At 35.8% G+C, this 23,130-nt stretch overlaps 1 protein-coding gene across 1 annotated transcript in view; it reads right to left on the reverse strand.

Annotated features, from left to right (window-relative positions):
* The window catches only part of LOC147414909 (connector enhancer of kinase suppressor of ras 2-like), a 150,682-nt gene that overhangs the window by 84,133 nt on the left and 43,419 nt on the right, over positions 1 to 23,130 (reverse strand). The window contains exon 5 of the mRNA XM_086470675.1: positions 12,991 to 13,110. Within this exon, the coding sequence (XP_086326801.1) occupies positions 12,991 to 13,110 (120 nt within the window). The remainder of the gene's footprint in view (positions 1 to 12,990; positions 13,111 to 23,130) is intronic.

The raw sequence follows: 23,130 nt of genomic DNA on the forward strand, positions 1-23,130 counted from the left end.
AACTACAACAAAAATGACAATTAATACATTTTCTTGGTCTTTTTTTTAATTTTTACTACAGATGGTGGAAAATATGAAAACACTATGGTGCTTAACTCCTTTAATACAATTCTTTCAGTAATAGTTATTTTCATAAAAGAACATTTCATACATCCTCACACAGTTGTCTTTTGGATTGTTAACTAACTTGGTTTTTTTAATATTGTCAGATCATTTGTCCCCTTCCATTCATGTACTAAAATCTGTTTACTCCTTTCCTTCTCAGTGTTAGTCCTCTCAGTAACTACTGCCAGCTTTGAAAACTTTCTGGTTTATCAAAGACCATTGTATAACATGTCTGATATCAACTATAATACTATAAGTTATGTTTCTCCATTACCCATGGTTTTTACATCCACCCATACTGCTGACATTGTAACTATTTCAAAATTTATTATTTCACAGTCTATTTTACTGAATTGCTTAGACATAGACATAGAGAAGGTAATAATTTTCTATGAGGCAATACACCTCCAAAATTCTAGTTTTTCTAATTCTGATGTTTCTAATTCTAATTTTTATTTGAAAATTGATTTCGTAATTAGAACCAAAAAAATAATGAAAAATTACTGTCCATTCTGAGAGGAAAAGAAAGAACTCTTAACAAAAAATTATTCATCATTGTGTGACAATATTTACTCACTGCGTAAAGTAAGCTGACTGTACATATTAAGGGCTGTTCAGATGACAACTATGCTTACCAGCTACTGCAATTTTGTGTCTACTTTGGTCAATATAGACACCTGAGACAGATATTACCCTCCCCACCAACCCCCCCCCCCCCCCCGCTATATTATTTCTACTGTTCTGTTGACAAAAAATATTTTTTTTATAGGAACCTGAATTGTCCCACGTTCTGAGAGACTGAGATAAAGTAGGACACAAAAATTTAATACAACAGATATTATTTTTGAATATTGATATGCTCTTAGCTGAGAAAAATTTACTTGATATAAAGGAAAACAATTCTGTGCCAGAGAGAGCACATACTTGAATACTATTAGCAACGTGTATTGGAAGAACCACTGAGGACAGAAGTTCAAGATGTTCATTTTGTTATGTTAGTTTTCAGTCACTTCATCACAGATATTTTCTGTGTCTGTTTTCAAGGGTTCTAAATTTTTACAAAGATAATATGATATATGTACAGAAAAGATAAAGAAGTGGCTTGATTTAAAGCAAGTTATCACAGTGTAAAAAGTACTGCAGATATACAGAAAATACTTGTATGCGTGATAAAAGACTTCTATAAAGAAGCTTACATTCTCAGTTGTTCCTGTGATTACATGTAGTCCATCATATGTTGATTTGATATACATTCCCTGAAAAAAGCAAGAAAGGTAATTAATACTTGTAGGAAACAAACAAAGGATGTTTGCATCATAATTAAAATAGTATGCTTATTTCTGTTTAAGGACTGTAACATTTGAACAGACTGGCAGGAACCACGGTCAATTAACATTTGCAAATCCAAGTTAAACAATTATGTATCAAGACCCATTATAAACAGCATAGTTTTCTCACTTAATGTTTTTTTTTATTCCAAAGATTTTGGACCAAATTCAACACTGAACATCAGCATAAAAGCTCATTCCTATTCAGCATGTGGAATATTTAACATGACCTCTTTTTATTACTAGTGAAATAAAAGACGTATCAAAACTGAAACTCCGAACAGTGTTTAAACTCAAATGCCCCATCTTCAGAGAGTTACTTATTCAATAAAAATGAAACCATAGCCTAACTCAGCAAATACATGAGCCAGTGCTCATATTGCCAGTTTATGGAGAAAAATGAGCTTGGTGAACTAACAGGAGCTTTGTAATTAGTCCAGCAAGAATTCTGCTTCATGGAGGCATGGACACGAAACAGAGATACAGCCTGAGCAGGTATCTACCTATCTGTACACACACACACCACCTTAAATGTCAGTGAGACTCAATTACTCGTATTCTCGCCTCTCAGGAGTAAGGTCATAGCTTCACATCTCTCCATATAGTATGGTTATCCATCAAATTTTGAAATCTAATTAATCTAATTGGTACATTGTACTGCTGATTCATTATCCTTTCAATAATTCTGCATCACCTTGCACTGTCAAAAGGGAAGTTTAGAGCCCCCAGCAATAAGAAAGAACATTTTGTTCACAGAAACCGATTTCAGAACACTAAGAAAGATCTTCAGGCTAGGTGTTTGCACAAAAACACACAGGCACACATAAAAAAGAAAAGGTAAAAATACTACAAAGTTCGTATCGCTCTCTGCAACTGTCTACGTTGGAATGGTAAAGAGAAGATGGTGCCAAACTTTTTGAAAGTGCACAGTGAGCAGATGAGAAGTAAGGAACACAAATTGGAACTCAATTAAGAAAAAAAGAGAATATTTTTGAAATTTTTTTTTCCTATTCTATCATTAAGATGATAAAACACTGAAAGAGGTTGGCAAAGCTGTGGAATCTCTGACTTGGAGATGATGAGAACTTGACGGGATGAGGCCCTAAGTAACCTGCTTTAGCTGGATCTGCTTTGATTTTTCAGCCTGAGAAAATGTGTCTTCTACCTTAATGTGAACTAATTAGATTTCAGCAAGTTTTAACTTTGTTTACATCTTAAAAGTAAAGACTGGCTAAAACTGCTAAGGATGCTTAACTCTGCTACATAGGAAACTCCATTTTAGATTTTACTCACCATGACTCTTGTTCTCTTAAATGAGACTGCTTTACAAGCTATATCATTTGTAAATAACAAAGGTGTCCAAATTAAATCTTGGAAGTCTTGAAATCACTTTCATAAAATGTGATTAGTTGGAAGAAGGAAGTTTCTGTGGAGTCTTCCAGTATTTCCTTCTATACAGTTGGCTTAATTTTATCCACGTTCACTCTTCTATTGTTTCTGTAGTACCTTCAACTGCTACTGACAAACATCCAATTGTCATTCTTTTTGCCAACTGAAAGCCATAAACAGGAGCACTAGATCATGAAAACCCCTGAAGATTCTCACTGAGAACGGGACATTGAGTCTCCATGAAAAATCTTAAATAGATACTTAAATCCATCCAGTTTGTGTTACACTGGACTTCCACAGGGACCTTTCAGCCCGAATGTTACACAACATTGGTGCATCCATCACAGAAATCTGTTACTTTAACACACAGCAGACTTCAGTAACACGTTTCCAGCTGCACTTTTAACATCAAATGTAATATCACAGTTCTAACACCATACTTGTTTCGACAAGATTCATTCCCCACTTAATAAACCAACAGACTAAGATTTTTAAGGCCAAAACAGAACATGGTGTTAAACTTTTCACTAAATTTTATCACATGTTTGTTCAAAAAGTTCTTGTCCTCTTGTTAAGCTATGTGTTTTTTTGGGAAAAAATTAAATGATAATTTTATCTGTTAACATATGCCATCTGAGAGACACAAAAAATGAGTTACCTTACATTTTGCTATCTGCTCTTTCATCTTAGCTGTTAAACTTTAAGAACAAAATGTATGAAAATAAACAATTTTAGTGAATGACTCATAATGACTTCAAATTATCCTAGATAGAGCTTTCACCCTTGTTTTTGGAAAATAATGAGCGAGTTTGTTTTATTTTGACTATTACAATAGCAGTGTATCTCCTTGGCGTACCTATGTTACCTGAAAATTTTGAAAGATTACGTCCTACCTAAAAAATATAAAAATTGTTATATTAATTTTTTTGTTTTATATAGTTCAGAATACAAGGCGTTTTGTATAAAAAAATACATTACACATATATATATGCGCGCATATATATATATACATATTTATAATATCGAAAATAATAGCTCCAAAAATATTTTTCCACTTGGGAGAAAGTTTTGAGTGTAATACTCAAAAGAAGATTGAAAGTATTCTTAGAAAGAACCCCCTGAAAAACAGACACCAATTCTGGAAACAGCTTTATTTAGTCTATATCGTCTATTCTAGAGGCCAGATATGTTCCCTGCTTCAAATCACTCTTTCCAACCCTGTAAATATTTTTCCCTAAAAAAATCTGTCCTTGATATGGTGACTGGCAGCATTGGCCTGTCCTGTTACAATAGGTAATGCAGTGTGTAACACAGCGTTTACAGCTCAATCCAGCTCTCAATTGCTTTCCGTGGTAGGAAGATTTTTAAAGGACAATTTATCCTTCAAGATGAAAAGACACTGACACTTACAAAAATATTGTTTCTAAAGGACAACCTGTGTCAACCCTACTTTAGTGACTGGGTGCTTCATCCCCACTTCCATTCTCATTTTTCTTTTTAAAATCAGCGTTTGTAAAGAGAAAGACTTGTCTCTCCAGGCATATTTTAAGCAATATTTGCACAGGTTAGCAGAACCTCTCAAAAATCTAAATTGCTTATATATATATATATATATATATATATATATGTACACACACACATACATACAAAGTAGTTTATTGATATAAACGAAAAACTAAGGCGATCACTTTCATCAAACTTCCAGTGGAAAACGAAAATCATCTACTCTGGCTTATAAGAAATGTCCAAAATTACAAAACTTCATCATTTAGAGAGCTGTTCATTCTGTGAATCCAGAAAAAGCATGCAAGTATTAACAATCTGAATTAGGCAAAAGAGATGGACCTCGCTTTCAATTTAATGGACTATTGGCTATCTTTTTGTTCAGCATTGTTTCATTCCATTTCCACTAATACAAGCATTTTTTATGGTTAATAAGCCTAAAAAAAATAGAAATACATTCTAAAAAAATTTTTGTCGAATAACATAAGTTCCAGGCAAATACTGATTTAATACTGCAGTTGAAGAATTAAAGCAGTAGGCCTCTTTTTCCCAAGCCCAGATATGAATCGCTAAGTAGATCCTGTTGTGACAACTGCTAACACTTCTGGAACTGTTTGAAATAGTTATTTTATTCACAATTATTTTCTGTTTTGCCTGTGGCTTAAAGCATATTGATTCTGCATATTCAAGAGTGTCATATTCTTGTGTAGTAATATATTTTTACATAGACATAATTTTTACTTAACACATAATTTATTAAAAGAGGATCCACATATCTGCTATTTTGATTCTATTAACTTCTGTTATAAAACCTGATGGAAATGAAGATAAACTCTTGTAAGCTAATTATTCTTGTATAACTCTTTACACAAACTGCTTGCAAACTGTTTCATAGACTTCAGCCATATGAGCTGTCAAAGTAAAATAGCAAAACAGTCAGGCTATGACTAAAGAAGAAGAATGTTTTGTCAGTGGGTTTCACAAACAAAAAGCACATAACAAGGGAACTTCTGAATCCTGGAATCCATCCTAGGCTCTGGATGGGAGACTCAGTGGGAAACGGCCTTTTTTCCTGCTGTTTCCCACCTCCCTCTGTCTTCGGGTCCTTCCTCTTCTACACGAATGGCTATCCCTCTCAAGTAAATTTTCTTGCCTATTCACTCTCCATAACACAAGCTTCCTTCCCCCCACCCATCAGCTCTAGTCTCTCCTTCTGTGTTCAGTGCCCAATAACTAACCTTCCCACAAGCTTTTTCTTCCACACATCCAGTCCTTTCTTCCTATTCTTCAGGCTCATGAATGCTCGTTCTCCTTATCAAACCAGTTCCAGGGCTTTCCTACCACAACCTTCACTATCACAACCTATTCTGTTCTTTCTACCCAAGTAACTCAGTTGCCAAATTTCTGTCCTATTACTGGTCTATTTTCTACCCTTACAAGCAGAATTTCACTGGTGTCCTCTTTCAAAATGATTTCTTTCCATTTTTCCAAGAATGGGTTTTTATTCTCTCTAGTTTCTTGAATCCCACCAACGATCTCAGAGCACAGAAGAATGACAAAGTATACCCCTTATCTCTGGGCAGGAGTTGAGTATGCTCATTCACTCTGTGAAGATGGCTCAGACTACTCAACAGTTAGTGCGTTAGAGATAAATAGTTGCTCTTTAACAAAACTGTGACATGTCAAATATGGAACTCTGAAGAATTATACTGATATATGAGAGGTGCTACAGAACAAGGAAATGTTTCACAGGCTGTTATATCAAGAACCTGACTGTTCCTGAGTAACTCTCACTGTCCTCTGAGAGAGTGAATTAAAGGTTTTTAATTAAAATCTGACCTTTGAAAACATATGGGAAGGAATCGGCCATTAAAAGCCCATTTTGAAGAGACTGTTCCCCAGAAAACAGTGCTTCCAGGTGTAAGTGGAATTTCCTTGAAGAATTTCTTGCAGAGTCATCTGGTTAATTAACCAGGATATGATGACAGCAGTGTATTTTTAAGTGTCAGCAACTATTCCCACCTTAATTCATGGATATTTCAGGCAATACTTGAAGAGCTCTGAATTTCACAATGAGACTAAACTCTCTTAATATAAGCATTTCTGGCTCATAGTTCCAACAACTCCAACTTTAGGCCATTATTCCTTTTTGGGTAACAATAACCTGTTATCAGAAGATTCATGTTTTCATACCACTCCTTTGCTGGAATATGACAAAATACTTCTGCATGAAAAATTCAGGTATTTAAAAGTACAATAAAATGGTTTATGTGTCTCAACAGCACTTTCAGAGGTAGAAGGCTTTCCTTTTGCAACACAATGAAGCCTTGATAGCAAAGATGCAGGTTTGCAATACTACTGACTACCAGGGAACTGTCACACCCATTGATCTTTTGTCCCAAATGTAAAATGGTTCTTTAACCTTGCCTTAACTACCAAATTTGGACTGAGGTGTATAAACGATTGACAAGATAGTGCTTTAAGAAGGTGGCTGAAAGAGTTCTTTGTTTAAATTTCATGCCCTTCAAAAGTCCTTCTTGAAATCTTTTTTGATCTGCCTTATAAGTTGCAGTCCTTTGTCCAAATTTATACTAAACACCTCTACTTTCTTTCCCACAATACAACTTCCGCTTTTCAAAAGATTTATTTCTAGTGTCTTCTATTGTTTTTCTGTATAAGAAGAGTTTGGTTTATTTTGGCTCTTTGGTCCTATTTGAGCCACCCCCCACCCTCCCTTTATTCTAAAAGTGTAACTTTTTTTTAAAAGTCTTTAAAATAATTCCTAGTATTTTTGCCATATTTATTGCTCTCATTTCCTTTTTGCTAGCTTTTTTTTTTTTTTTAATGAGAATCCTAAACTGATTCTCTGTTGGCGTTTATTTTCTTAGCCACTACATAGCATAATAACAGCTCTATGTGTTTATCTGAACCACCTTACTCAAAAGAGAATTTATTAATTTTTCTCATGTTCCTTTTTACTAAATCCTACCTAAAGAGAAGCCCATAAACAACAAAAAAGGTGGGTTATAAGAACCTTTATAAGTCAAGCATGATGGAACTTTGTTAAGTTTCTGTAAGCCTTTAAAAGTAATCTGAAATAATCAGATTAACTCCCCCAGAGTTTTTGGACAGTCATGTGTATTTCCACAAAAAGCTGCCTTTTTCTTCTTGCATTATCTTGCAATTCCTTTCATGTAAAAATGGAAAAGATTGGCTTCATCGCCTTAAATTACAAATTCCATATAAAAAGAAATACTATTCGAAAGGGTAGTTTACATTAGATAGATGAATAAGCCTTAATAAAGAAGGGTCTTTGCATCTGACAGCTTCTCTGTTTCATTTTCTTTTCTCCAATGATACACAGCTTATAAAAATGTTTATTCCCACAATCTTTGCTTCCCTTAAATTCTTAAATGAATCAGGAAAAGTTCTCTCTGCAGAAAAATTAACAAAGCTGTGGATATAAGCAGTGTCTATCTTAATTACAGTGTGATAGATTACACTGTTTCTATCAGCAGTAGGAAGCTCAGACACTAGAGAGAACAACCAAAAAGAAAAAAATGAAAGAAAGAGTAATAAAAGTGTTACTGCATTCCAGAAGCAAAACATTCCTGAGACATCAGGGGACAGAAAACCCAAACAATAAAAACCCAACAGCCTGCCTGTTTAGAATCTCCTGCTTAAGAGTAATCATTAATCTCATCAAAGAAGGTTAAAGTTGCATGTTACACAGAAGTAACTTTAAATATACCTACAGCACATCAAGTTCAGAAGATTAAAAAAAGTTTAGTCAGAAATAATACTGGCTCTAATAATTAAAAAAAATAATCTTCCACTACTGACAATCCCTGATCATCCAAGAGAAGTAAGATGAAAAAAACCCCCAAACCTTAGAAAACCCCTCCACACTCCCATCTTACAGACAGCCTCAGATAAAACACTGGTTCCCTTAGCCTGTTTCTGTTTATCTGACAGCAAAACTGCTCCGAAGCTGGCTCAGGACTTAGTCTGAGGTAATTAACAGTAGGCATAGCATAGCCTTTTGCCTACCTTCACCCTCAAGGATTTAGTAGCAAGCTTAGGAGCTGCACCTCTTCCTCTGCAAACAGTAACACAAACTCTGGTCTCAAGGGCCTATTGCTTATGCCAGGTCCATCAACCCAAGAAATGTAAAGTGGTGCTGCTGCCCCAGCTTTGTCTAACCACTAAACAGAAACTCTGGGACTCCTAAATGTAGAACTTGGTCTATGGACTTTTGAAACTTAAATTCCAGGGCAGCAGATTTTTTCAAATATCACATTTTTGAGGAAAATCATGTCTTGTACTGAGCAGTTTATATACCATATCTAAAAATTAAAATCATGCTGTAGTTTCATTTAGCGCAAGTTATTGTAACTTCACAAGGAAGTTTACCATGCAACACAATGGAATGCAGAGCTATCTTTCTCTAAGCAGAAAGAAAAGTAATTTGTAAATAAGCATTTCTAAGTATAAAACCGACCCAATTTCCTTTGTTATGCTACAGTGGACACTATAAACAACTCCAAGAATTTAAAAGCCAAGGAAGGGACTTTCTTAAATCATGAAGTTAAAGTTGTTTTATTCTATTCTATTTCATAAAAACTTACATATGCATGTTCTCTTTCTGTCAGACCTGACAGTGGTTCTCACAGTCTAATACTTTTTTAGTAGAGAAGTTTATTTGAAGTTTTTTAAATTGGTAGTTTGAAACAAAGTTTTACCTTCCAGACATCTTATTCAGGATGATCATGCAGTACACTTCAGATGTAAATGGTATTACCATAGTCCGTACTACAATTCAGGAGAAAAAGTGTTTTACAATCTTTAAAGTTAATTTAAAATTAAATAGAAGATATACGGAGGGTGTTTTAGTATTTGCTGCTGAAAAATCAGGGGCTTCATAGGGAAAAGTAGGAAGCAATTTGGCTGCTGTGCGTGACTGGTACAGCTTGGGAAGGAATAGAAAGAGAGGAAAAAACCCAGTATGTTTCTGGAGGCCAGCAAATGCCTGCAGAGATCAGGATGGAAACACAATCATCAGAACTTGGAATGGAACCTAAAATGCGTTCTTGCCAATGCAAACTCTTTTGTTCAACAGACATGAAACTACCAGCAGAGAGTGTGTTCCGGGGAGCGTATGAGGTAAGACTAATTTTTAATAAAGCAGACTGAAAAAGATGATACTTTAGAGAGGAAAAATAAGAAAAAGGCAACTATTAAGCTAGTAAAAGCATGCACAGAAAGAAAATGTTAGAATTGAAGATACACATTCCAATGACATACAGTCCCTTTGTGAAAATACTTTATGATCCAGAATTTATTTAAACAATTAAACACACAGCCAGTGCCCTGCAGGAGTCCTGACTCCAGGTAGTAACTGTATGGACTTGGCCCTGGGAACTTTTTCAGTTTGTATGTAAGATTATGCAATGTCTATAGGATTGCAGGTTCATTTGTTGAAGAAATTAGAAGACATATAATAAAAGCAGTTTTGTAAATACAGTTTTGAAAATAGAGAAGGACTCATAAGTCAACAATGTCATTCCAGATAACTGAATTGTTGCATAAATCTGAATAATTTGCAAAATATTTTTCACTAATAGCAAATAATTTTGTTCATTTCCTAGATGCTAACTCTGTATGCAGCTGAAGCTAGAGTTCTCAGTAGCTCTGAAAACCTTAGCTACACTTAAAACCAAGAGAGATTGTGTTTTAAACTTATGTTATAAAAGTATCAAGTGTTCTGAAAAATTTTATACTAAGCTTCTCCTGAAAATTAGATTTTTGGTGATTTTGACACAAATTGCTCTGTGCATTAAATTCATATCTATAAAAAAAATACAATATCAATTTCACAAGTGTGTTGTGAGGATGAATTAATTAGTGTTTGTGACGCACTCAGTAAGGCCATATAAAAAACCCCAACTCACAATGAAATTAGTAACTCAAGGGAATGCAGAGCTTAGCTGGAGTGTGGTAAATAAGACCTCAACCCCTACATTGAATGATAAGGATAAAAATGGAACTCTGAATACTTTCCATTCAGTGAATAGCGCTCATTTTTCTCTTGAATGGAGCAGAGATCCTGTGGAAAAAAACCTGCTATACAATCATGAGAAAGCCATTTGTAATTCATTACTCTGTTCTATATTTGATTCTGATTAATGTTTTCTTTTCCTTTTCACATGATTTTTCTTTTATTCCCATTTATAGTCCTTTTTCATATTTTCTTCTAAACAGAACACAGTGTCAGCAAAATTGATTGTAAAGAATGTTGCAACCTAACATGTCATACGCTTTCACCATTAGGCACGGAGAATTCAGTCATTCACTGTAATTTCACTTCATCAAAAAAAAAAAAGAAAAAATTGATGGGCAATTTGGATTGCAGTATTTGTCTCATGTCCTCTGTCAGCAGTGCCCACTTACTGCAGTTTTGTTGGCTATAAACTTTTGGGTACACTGTGGATGGAGACCTGCACCATGGTTCTCCCACCCAGTGACAGAGTCCAGTCTGCAGCACTGCTACAGCACAGGCCCTCTCTGCCTGATGTTCTGTTAGAAAAGAGGGCGGTCTGGAGGAAAGTGTGGACCACATGACAGGCCACAACAATACAGCTAGCAACTCTTATATCGGTCACTCACACCTTAAAGGTTCAAATTGTACTCTGACCCTTTATGATAAGCTACCTAGAAAGTATACCATTCACACCCAGGAACTCCTGAAATAAGCCTGCCTAATATTGCACACCATTAAACTCTCAGCTCACAGGACATGCCATTTTTGAAGCAGGCTACACCCTTTCTGTCCTCCACCAGTCTACACCTCTGCCCTAGACCTAGAGCTATCACTGAATGGGAAACACTAGCAACGCCAAGCCCTGCTTGTTATGCTCCATCATCTCTGAGGAAAATACATCCTATCTGTGCTTATGTTCTCTTCAGCTCTGATAGTGAACTTTCCTCTAAGCAGACCAGCAGAAATACATCACATTTCTGGACAGGAAGGAAAACTACACAGAGATCCTGACTGCTAGCATGCAGGATGTAGCAGCCTTAATGCAAGTTGAGAGCATGGACAGATTTACAGCACATATACGACACAAGCTGTAAATGATACTGACCTGGTATTTCCTGAATATCCCTGCACTAACTCAGAGATCAGACCAAGAGGGGAAACTGTCTGTTGGGATGCAGCAACACAGCAAGTAAATTGCATCTGTCTTCAGGATTAGATACTAGGCTGAGCATCTGTGATGCCACAGAATTGAAATAAATTGTGTTTTATGCTGTTGCAATGTTCTTTGTTGACTAAATCAGTTTAAGAATAAAGTAAACCTATGTAGTCATACAACCCCCGCTCATGTTATTAAAATACATCATCCTCAAATTAATATGCATACCTCAAAACAATTATGACCTTGTAACTGTGACAGGATGTGATGTTCATTGCTATTCAGTGTCAGAACAAAGAGTAAGATATTGAAATAATACAAAACATCTCAACTAACAGAAATTTAAAATAAATCTATAAATCATGCTGATTTGCAAACAAGAAACATGCTGCAACATATATAGTGACACTCAAATGTATTTTAATTTGTCAGTTCTAGAATTTTCCGCAGATAAGCCTCATGACTACCAATTTCTCTACCCACTTCCCCCCTTTTTCCTCCTTCAACTGCTTCCTCCAACCCAGGAACAACATTCCTGGATTCCTTCTCTTGCAGGGGAAAAAAAAAAAAAAATTCTGAGAAGGCAGCTGAAGACAGTATAAGAGATTGTACTGGGAAATGTAGTCGGTCTTTTGCGGAGAATGTGCAAGAACGTCCCAGTGCCTGTAGTGCTGCCTTACACTCTAGCTTTTATTAGCGTCTTAGGTTCCTAACGATCCCTATCCTCCTGTAGCCTACCAGTAACAGAATGGTGGTGAAGCAAAGGGCTATTGAGGGGAGACAGAAATCTTTACCCACTGACCCCTAAAACTTCACAAAAATCCCTTGTCCAAATAACGTAACAGTATATTAATATTTAAAAGTGGTAGCCAAATAGTTATTAAACTCTAAATCACCTCTGTGGATAATTTTAATGGTGTGACCCATTACTAATGCAGAGCAGCTGGGATGTTCAGAAGACACCCAACTAGTCTGCTCAGTGAACAACAGTTTACAAATATATGGGATTTTTTTCTGGGATGATGCTTTTGAAAGCTTTATTCAAACTGGATCATTAGGGAGGCATATATCCATTTCTATGCAAACCCCAGAAACATACCTTCCACTAATCATTTTCAAAGCACATTAATGATATTTAGTTAATTTTATTTGTATATGTAACTATTTGGGCTGCAATATGGCTGTCAAAGGATTATAACTTTTCTTTAGTTGCTCATACCGTTATGAGTTGTACATGAAGCCATAGGTAAAATAGGTTTTAATCTAAAAAAAAAAATTGCAATCACTTTATTTAGGTACATGTTAATTAAACCACTTTCAGAAATCTGATTCAGCTTACCAAATAAGTAGGACACTGCATGAAAATAAATTTTGAATTCTTGATAAACTAAAAAAAGAAATCGCCCTAAAGAACTGAGGCTTGTATTCTGTATTCTAACAGTTAATCTTTAAACTGCTTTGCTACTTACCAAACCCTCACTGGGCATAATGCTGGTGAGATGAACTACCTCAAGATGTGCTGACTGTGACACCAGGGAATCAGATGAGAGCGAAATGATGTGGTCACAAATCCCAGACAAGGTTTTACACTACAAAGAAAAACAAGTCAATGTAATTCCTCATATTAAACTGAAACTACTAGTGAAGAAACTCTTGTTCTGAGAATTGAGAATAAACAGATAATTTTACTTAGCATTGTAAAAGCTACGGGTATATGAAAGCCAAGAACAAGAGGTTAAGGGAACAGAAAATATCCATAAATGTCAAGAAAATGTACATGCATGTACAGTTCTTCTGATCAAAAGGTTTTACTGTGCACTGAGAACATCTGTATATCTAAACTATCTTCTCCACTCCAACTAAATGCACTTTTTTTAAAAAAAACCCAACACAATCTGATGAACTTATTCTTATCTGTCACTATAATGTACTCTCAGAGAATGCTCATGTGTAAAGATTTATTCCCAAGTCTGCATATGCTGCTTAAAGCATTCCTTCAAAAAGACTATGCATAAAAATATTTGAACCTAATCTCAAAGCATTTATTCAGATGAATTTCAGAATGGTCTTCTGGTCGAAGTTGCGCTGTATGTATCTGTTTTCCTTTAGGGACTATGCTCTCTTTTTCCCTAATTATAGCAAATTCTAGTGAAATCCCTTAAGGGAAGTTTTATTTCAGGCATTTGCAAAAGCATGATGATTTCTAATATCTCATTCGACGTTATATATAAGAAACAAATACTGTTGTCACAATGAATAAATTAACTGACTGAATTTATAGATTTTATTTCCATTCACTGTATAGTTACTCATCTGGAAATCCAGCTGAAGTTCCGGAGTACTGGATGTGGCATTTGTATTTTGTATCAGCTGCAAGACGCAAATCATGCCATTCGGGTATGCATGACTGCGTCTAAAGGTCACCATTAGCAGAAATATTTCTAGCAGTTTCAGCTTTGGGCCCCAACGCCTAAACAAAACTTTCGGTCCTGTCTTCTCCCACCAGAGATACAGAAACCGGCTTGCTCAAAAAATGTACTGTACTGCTGTTCTACAGATGAACTGATAGTTGATCCTGTTTGTGAGTGTATGCTTTCATCCAGCTTTTGAGTTACTATCATATAAAAATATTACTATGATTTTGGACCGAGGCGCTGTCTTACGCCTTAACATTTGAGATCATATGTACAGATTAGATGCAGACTAAATCCCAGAGACAACACTTTCTACTTTCTGATATAATATTTTAACTTTACATTTGTCACACACAAATACTTTGTCAGTAAATAAACCTTGGACCCAAATAAACAATAAAGAAATTTTCAATCAACTTAATAAATCTTTAAGATCTCCCCATGATTCAGAAAGTTAACTAAAATTTGTGTAGGATTTTAGCACAAGGAAAATATTCAAGAAAATTAGAATAATTAAAAATGTCAGTTTATGTAAAAAGTAGTTCAGCAGATACCAGAGTCCTGACACCAGTTGTAAATAATGCAAAGGCTGAGAGTATAAATGGGAGCAACTGAGCAGAATTTATGAATAATAGCACAGGGTCAGGAAGCAATGTTTGATGTAGCACTGTTGACATGAGATGATACATTAACAAGGCTAAAGTATTTTTGGCATGAAAAAATAGAAAGGACCAAAGACTCGTGCGCTAATTCCAACACCACAGAGAAGCAAAGTACATACTCTCCAGGTGGCGCACTACTACTGCACTTCAGAAAATCTCAACCCAAAATGGGTTCTTCGAGAAGTCCAGTACCTGTTGCAGAGGAACTTTACACACAGTTTGGCAGGCCACCCGATGCCTAAAACCATTTATTCCGTTTCTCTCAATGGGCCACGACAAGAACAGAATCTCAGGGAAACCACTAAATCTTGAACAAGCCATACAAACTTATAAGTCACAAAAAGTCTTTTTAGTATGGCAGCCACTGCTGGGTCAGTACAACAAATGTAAGTTAATAACCGGTGTTCACTGCTGAGAGAAAGAACAACTAGCAGGTTGTAATTTTTAACTATCATAGGTATACTATATTAGTCTAAAGAACTAACACAGTCCTGATAACCACATTTTGCTGAACAGATATCCAAAAAATAATCTGACTCTCAGACATGCAGTTTAAGTGATCCTGAAGATCGTTCCTTCATAATTTATCTTTTCCCATAATACCAGAGTTGCAGAGTAGACACAGTCTAGTCATATGTCTAGTGAGGGAATGGTGACTGCACCTGCAATCACATCATCTGAGCACATGCTGCCCTAGTATGAAGCTCTTCTAAACAAATCTACACTTCGGTGAATCTCTCCAGTAACCAATGCAGAAAGTCAGTCATGGATCATAATTTTATAAATCCATCTTCTACTTATATCTTTCTTAATACTTTTTAGAAATAAAACAAAATACCACGTGGCTTTTAAGAGCTATAGATTCTATCTCTTACAAATGTAAAATTTTAGTTTAGAGCAGAACAATTATTTTCTTGAGTATTTTCTTTAATTTTATTTTTAGAGCTAAAGTTTGGTGGGTTTTTTTAAGATACTGTGAGAAAGATGGATTCTTCTCACTTCATCCAGACTTATGGTGTTACATAGGTTGTTTCTCAGAGCCTGGATGCTCTGGATCAGGTAGTGTCAGATGATTTTGCTGAGGCTAAGATGAGTTCTACTGCCTTAGGATCCAGGCTCCTTAAGGTTCATCACACTTTCACTGCTGAGCCTATGGAATACTTAAAAATGGAAACTTTTCTCTTTTCTCTTCAATCTTTTTAGGCTTCCATTCAAGAGAGGTAGAAAAGTCGAAAGTAACATTCCAGCTAAAGATGTATTCCTAAAAGTCATATGCAGTCAGAATTGTGGGTTAAAAGATTTGTATATATGTATGTGTGGGTATGTATATATATATATATATCTACAGCCTAAATCCCGGAAGATTTCAGGTGCTTTTAGAAGTACTTCTCAGAATCAGGTTTGCAATAGTAAGCTTTTTTCTAAAAGTCCTTGCATGCTTTCTGAATTTAACAGCACATCAATGTTTTACGACAAATTTTAATCCCTGCTGGAAGCAGAGTGTGTGTAAAAGGTTTAAAAAAAAAAAAAAAAAAAGTCAGGCACTTGCTTAGAGCTTGTCAAAGGCTTATCTGAACTTGTAAATCCTTCGGGATTCCCCTTTCACCATAGACTTTAACCCTATCTCAGTGTCAGTACAAGTTTTTAGTGCCATTACCAGGAAAATATAAAGTATTTGAACTTAAGGGCCAGTATCTAATCAATAACTTTGTATAAGATTCTTCCATCGCCCTTCATTATTAGGTTCTTTGAGTGCTGAAGGCACAAAGTGCTCAGTCTGACAACCAGTGAGGCTGATAAACTGCTAATGCACCAGGTCTGCTGGATCCAAGGCTGGAATTCCACGCCAGCAATCCTAGTAAGAGTACTGTGAAGCTTCTAAAACAATCTAAGAACAATAATTATGTATTTGTAATTAACTGTAGGTATAACAGAGAGCATTGCTGCAGGAAACTGTATGAGGAGAGTGAGATGGAGTATCTGAACTTGCCTGCTAAAATAAACAGGAGTAAGTTAGGGAACACCAGAAGAAAGGTGATTCTTAAGCCTTAAATTTGAAAGACTTCCAATTTAGGAAAGAGTAAAAAGTTAGGTACAGTTCTTAAGTGAATGATGCCATCTTCCACAAGCCTCCAAACTTCAGAGAAACTGGAAACAATGTCTTGGGCAAAAAAATAATTTGTTAATATTGTTCGGGTAGCACCTCTCCCTCTCCATTTCTTTATGTTGATGCAAAACAAAAAGACATTTAAAGTTTTAAATCTAAAGTACTGGGGCAGTAGGAAGCACAACTAACTTGTGCTAAGTCAGTTTTAGGGGTCACAAAACATGTAAACTGATATCTCTCTTGCTGATCTTGTAAATAATTTTTAACTTTTTAATTATTTGATCTTATTTATGAAAACTTTAACTTTTAGCAACTGATACAGTTCATAGGAAGTTGTGACAAATAGTAAGGCACTTTATTTTCCTATAGTAGCTGTAACTTTTTTTTTAAATCATCCGAGTGGATGGGGTAGGATTACAGAATACCAAAGCAGAATACTTAGATTACTTACCACATGAAGAATTTTGTTTTCTGTTTCATACACTGTACAATCCTGTGGTAAAATAAAACAAAACCAAACCAATTAATGCATGTTATTTAAATTTCCTGTTAAGAAACAAATGAAGGCTTTATGCTGATAACAGTCTTTCACAGAGGTACTTGTAAAGACCGATGATCTCCTGAGGTTTGTCATGACCAGAAGGCTACTTTACAGTCTTAGGAAACTTGTCTTCTCTTGTGGCTGGTTAACCTCAGGGATTTATTCTTTCCTTGACAGTCCTGAAACTCATGCTCATACTAGCAACAACAAAAATGTAAAGTAGGGGGGACAGATTCATGATAGTGAGAAAAAAGTAATAAAATATAATTAAACTGGCATGTCAGAATTTCAATGATGTGCACAGCAAGAGATACATTGCCTAGCCTTAAACTAGGCAGAATGTTTGTTACCTATTCTACAAGTTGTGTGGGACGCAGACAGTTGTGTCAGACCTACCACTAGGTAGATTGTGTTACTATAAAGCACAGGAAGGAAGAGTAAACAGAGAATATTTTGACAACAAGTACAATGATAAAGATGTTATATGTCGTGTGTCCACACTGTCAGTTTGATTTGTTCCATCTTTTGCTTCAAGGCCCTGATTGTCTACACCATCCCCGAGGGACTAGGAACAGCAGTGGTCTCATCTCTTGGGAGATGTCAAGTAACTTCTCTGGCTTTGGACTTCAGAAGGCACAAGCCACACCAAGAAGGGATGGGGAAGGACATGGGCTTGCCCATGCTGAGCATGGATCCAGGGATATCCGGGGGTTTCATTGCCTTAAGGCCTCCAAAAGAACAGCTCCATCCCAGCTTTCCATTACAAAACATTGCTACTAACCAATTTAAAATAGGCCTGAAAAAACAATATTCCTGATCAACCTCTTTATTTTCTTAGGACTTGTATCTTCTAGAACAGTTATTTTCCTGTTAGCTATAATTTTAAGAGTAATAAATCTTATCACTCCCTAATTTAAGAGTCATTACTCCCTTAACTTGCATTTGATTTAGTGATATTACAGTGGCTAGAATATTACTTTTTCTTCATGAAAAAAAGCATACAAATTCCTGAAAGAGATCTACTGCCTCTACAGCTTTTTAATGTTTTGAAGACTTCCTCAGTAGTCCTCAATAAAGAAGGGCACAGTCATGGCAAGAGAGTATTTAACCCTTCCCTGCAGGAGAGGGCCCAGCTACACCGAGGCAGCTCTGCCCCACTCTTCTCCTGCTGGTCTGCTCTGCAAGTCACCACACAGGCCCTCAAGCTACATACATTTTACTAAACCACAAAATTAAAAGGAAACTACAGAAAACCAAAGTTTGCCACTGGAGGCAGGCAGCCCACCACACTCCTACCTGCTGAGCACTGGCCTGTGACACCTACCTGGCATCACAAGGGTGCTTTTTCTAACAAAATCTGAGGAGAAAATATTTCTGGTGTATCCCGGCATCTCCCTGTGTCCAGGGAGGATGGTACCCCAGGCCTGTGGCTGGTGGGAGCCCCGCAGCCCTGTGAGGGAGGAAATGGAGAGGCTGCCACAAAGCCCACTGAGGCCAGGCATGGTGGGATCCTCGTCTGGCCAGGGGCCTTGTTTATCGCAGTGATTTTGTTTATGGTGTCATACTGTCAGATTATCTACATTTCAGTGAATTAATAGTTAATAACAGAAAAATTGTGTTGGGAAATTGTTACGTACTTCTCCAAATGCTATGTCCCATTGGAAAAAAGCTTTCTATAAAGGATTTCAGGACATATTTTTAAGGATGAGGATTTGACAAGTAAAAAAAAGACTGTCTTGTTTATTTGTCTTTTTTTCCTTGAATAAGTTTTAAAGTAAAATTTACCTTACTGATATACCTAAAAGATCCCCTCAAGTCATTTAGGATTCCCTATAGTTCTCAAGATTTCCTCATTCCTGTGTCTTAATATGTTAACAATAACATGAAAGAATTCTAACGTCCTCACTGCATTTACTGTAGAAGCAGCTTAGCTCTATGATCAGCTTAGGCTGTGGTATTCTTTGCAAAAGAAATAGCAGCTAACTGTCAGATCTCTGTGCCTCTTGTCCAGCAGCTCAAATCCTCAGCTATGTCCCACCCACTGAGGCCATCTCCAGCGCTTGAACCTTCTTCCTCAGGTGCTGCTTTGAGGACTTTGTTCCTCAGCCCATCTGAGGCTGCTGCAGTGCAGCTTTAGCCTGTCCGAGCCACTCAGCCCTGGGGACAGGTACCTGTTGCACCCTCAGCTCTAAGGCTCATGTTTATTTTGGAGGATTGGTACTTGTGTACAGAAATTAATTTCTAAGTGAATACAGTTTAAAGAATATTGTCACAGAATAGGAAAGTTAAAATCAGAAGATTGTGAGTGCCAAGGAACAGAGAGAAGAATTTATATTAGCATTTCATGGTCAAGTATTCCTTTGATGTTTCTTCTGTATTCACACTGTTATTTTCTACAGCACAAAAAAAGAATTCAATTAGTCCGTTTGGTTGGCAATGCCCAAGGCAGTTTTTCCTACAAGTTTTACACATTTTAGACAGCACATCCACCATCTCCTTTTAACCCTCCAAATGCCAAGAGAACAAAATAATCACAGCAGGGTTTACAGCTTTCCTTCAGAGCTAATGTACCAATCTAAATTATTCCTTTAATTTCTGTGCTAGAAATACAATATGAGCTTCATTTTGAACAAACTTAATTACTTCAGGTCAAAGAATAGAAGACTTATGTATAGTAAACTGGAATTTTACTGTTTTGTAGAGCAGAATTAATGTTAGCTATACTTATGTTGCACATTCAAGATTACATTAGCATTAAAATTTTTAATGGCTTTGGGATTCTTTCCAAAACAGATGCATATTGACTTTTTTAAAAAATACATCAGACTAGTTCAACTGAGAGGTTAAAAGCACTTGCAATATTATACTAAAATACGTAGGTCAGAATATTCTTCTGATACATTTTTCTCTGATGCATAACAATGCACTAGGGATCCCATTAAAAAAAAAAATCTTCCAGGACTAACATTTAGAAAATTTTGAACTATTTTTCTTAGAAAATAAATAATAGTTATAGTAGTATTCTTTCTATACATCCTTCATAAGCAAGATGATATGTTAAAAATGTTTTTTCTTAGAGTTTAAAATAATCTTAAAAAAAAAAATCAGTAGCTGCGTTCTATTGCCCCTCTGTAAAATGGTAAAATACAGGAATGACAAAACCAGTCATGGCAGCAGTATTACACCCAAGTCAGCTTCTGCAATATTCAGAACATCCTACCTTTCAAAGATATAGTACACCACCACGACTCTGATAAAGTAAAAAATCATTATCTTGAATATTCATAAAGAGAAGTCAGTGGACTTGTGCTCATCCACACTATATTCATAATTTCAGTTTCTAATTCCAAAAGAAAAAAATGCAAGTAGTACTAAAATTTGTGGATACCATAAAGAATGTTGTATGACAAGTCCTGAGGACAGTTAACTAACAAGTAAAAAAGTATATGTAAAAAATACATGTAAAATATTTAGTTCATTGACTTAGTACAATAAACCACCATGAGTTAAGTCAACTACAGAAAAGAAACAGAGAACTTATAAAGGAGCAGCTTGGAAGAGAACTTAAAACTTTGTGACGTTTGCCAGCTGAATGCCATTTCCAAGTATGACACTGCAGTAAAGATCTCCTGCAGTCTTCGAATGGCGGATATGACAAAATGATATCTAAAAATATATTGCATACATAAAAATCAAACACTCTTCTGGAATTCACACATTAGAAAGAATAAGGTTGCTCTGAAATTAGGCAAATATACAACGGTAAATACACTGAAGTAACTTATTTTACTTGGTTTATTTAAGGTAAAGACTTGATCATAATCTGTATTTAGAAGACAGTGAACAGATGTTTGATAACAAAATGTTCTGTAGCAAATGCAAGCAAAATAAGATTCAGGGGCTGAAAGCTGAAGTCTGTGAAGTTCAAACTGAAAATAACACCCACGTTTTTAATGGCAGTTGCTGAATTACAGAATATTTCAGGTGGAAGAGACCTCTGGACATTACCTAGTCCAACCACCTGCTCAGAGGAGGGTGAATTTAGAAGTTAGACTAGGCACAAGAAACTACTAAGGAGCAACAATTTCTATAAATTTCAGTACGAACTAGATAGCTTTTCAAAACCATATGCTTCATCCTAAACACTAAGTATTTGACTAAAAATAGGGTAAAAATCTGTGATATGGTCTCAGAATTTATCTCAGTGAGGTTAAATAAACATTAATAAAGGGGAGAACAAGCAAAATTTTGTTTGGGTTTTGTTGGAAAAAAATTAGCCCGAGTTGTGCTGACATATTTTGGTAAGACACAGACAAACTTTTTGTTTAAAGAATGTTTGTTCATGCAGTTTAATGCATATATCAAAAGCATCTATCACAGTTTCAAACATTTTTGACATACTCAGGAAAGAAAAAAATCAGAAAACCAGCTTCTGCTAGACCTAGTGAACTCTGTCTACTCAGTGAAGGATTAACCAAAGGCTACATTTTATGAACAAAATTCCAAACCTGTTCCTCCTCACTCATTCTAGTTGATTTTTCGTCAGGGTAGCCTTGGCACTAGAGCACCACCAAATCCAAATTCAGTTAAGTTAGTCTGGTGGATTCATTTTCAGAGCAAAGAAGAGCTAGTCTACCTCAAAGCTAGAGCTATACTTCAACATGAAGCTAACAGGGAGCTCAGGCATTTATATACTCTCTTCTAACATGCTTTTTTTTGCACATTATCATCAACACCTTTTGATGAGACATTGTAGCTCAAAATCAGGATGTTTCTGCAGCTTTCTGCATAATACTATTCTTGTAGTTTCCCTAATTATTTTAGTGAAGGTGAGATGGTGAGGGATAAGAAAATTGAGTAGAATAAAGTACATTCCTAAGCATAAACGGACAGGTGTAAAACTCCTCTAAAACTAGAGAATAAAGATAAGTGCTCTTATAACCAGTATGTGAAAATACTGTTAACAGGTAAACAAGTGACTGCTTAGTCATCGTAACATTTACACGGTATATAAATAATAATACCCAACATTGCAGTTCATCTGTTTTGTTTAAGTTTTGAATGAAGATCTCATCTTCACACTTACACAGAGAAAGTATATGACCTAAACCTAAAAAATCTGCTTCTAGGAGTGTGTCAATCAGGTACGTACAGTATATCCTAGCAAGAAGGTTCATAAGCAGTGTCTATATTAAACTAAGGTTACATAGTAATGCTCCCTATTTAGAAGGAAGTTCACCTTAAGTGGCAGCTGTAAGTTATGCACACAAAGCATGTTAACAATTGTGCACAAAAGAAATCTTGATGTTGAAGACATTCCTCACTCAGTGTGCCAAATGCATAGCCTTGACTGCTACTTTCACACTGACCAAATTAGATATCTAAAATTTATATCATTCATAAAACAAGGAGTCTCTGAAAGGATCCGAGATCTAGGTTTCTATTAGTTATGCCTTTCAATTAATACTTTAGCCTACAGTAAAGGCTGCAATTCTGCTTTAGGTGAGACATTTCTGCTTTCACACATTATGCTCCATTTTCCTCAGATTTAGTAATGGCAAAATTGTCTTCCTATGAATGATTTTGTTTTATCTACTCTTTCTGGTGCTGTTTAATATACTGTAAAAAGATCTTAATAGATGACTATCAAACAAACCAGATCTGACAATAACATAAGGAAAAGACAAAAATTGATTTGTAACTGACCTGAAGAACTAACTAAACACTTTTCATCTTGGAATGTCTTGGAATTTATGCTAAAAGATACATTGTTTTTAAGCTGTCAAAAGGAGGCCAGCTTTGGGAGTGGAGTTAAAGAATTGAACAAAAAGAAGCAAACTATTGCTGGCAGAAGAGAACTGAATTTCATCTGCCAAAAGCAGTGA

Source organism: Leptosomus discolor, chromosome 9 (genome assembly GCF_034619465.1).
Source record: "Leptosomus discolor isolate bLepDis1 chromosome 9, bLepDis1.hap2, whole genome shotgun sequence".
NCBI lineage: Eukaryota > Metazoa > Chordata > Aves > Leptosomiformes > Leptosomidae > Leptosomus > Leptosomus discolor.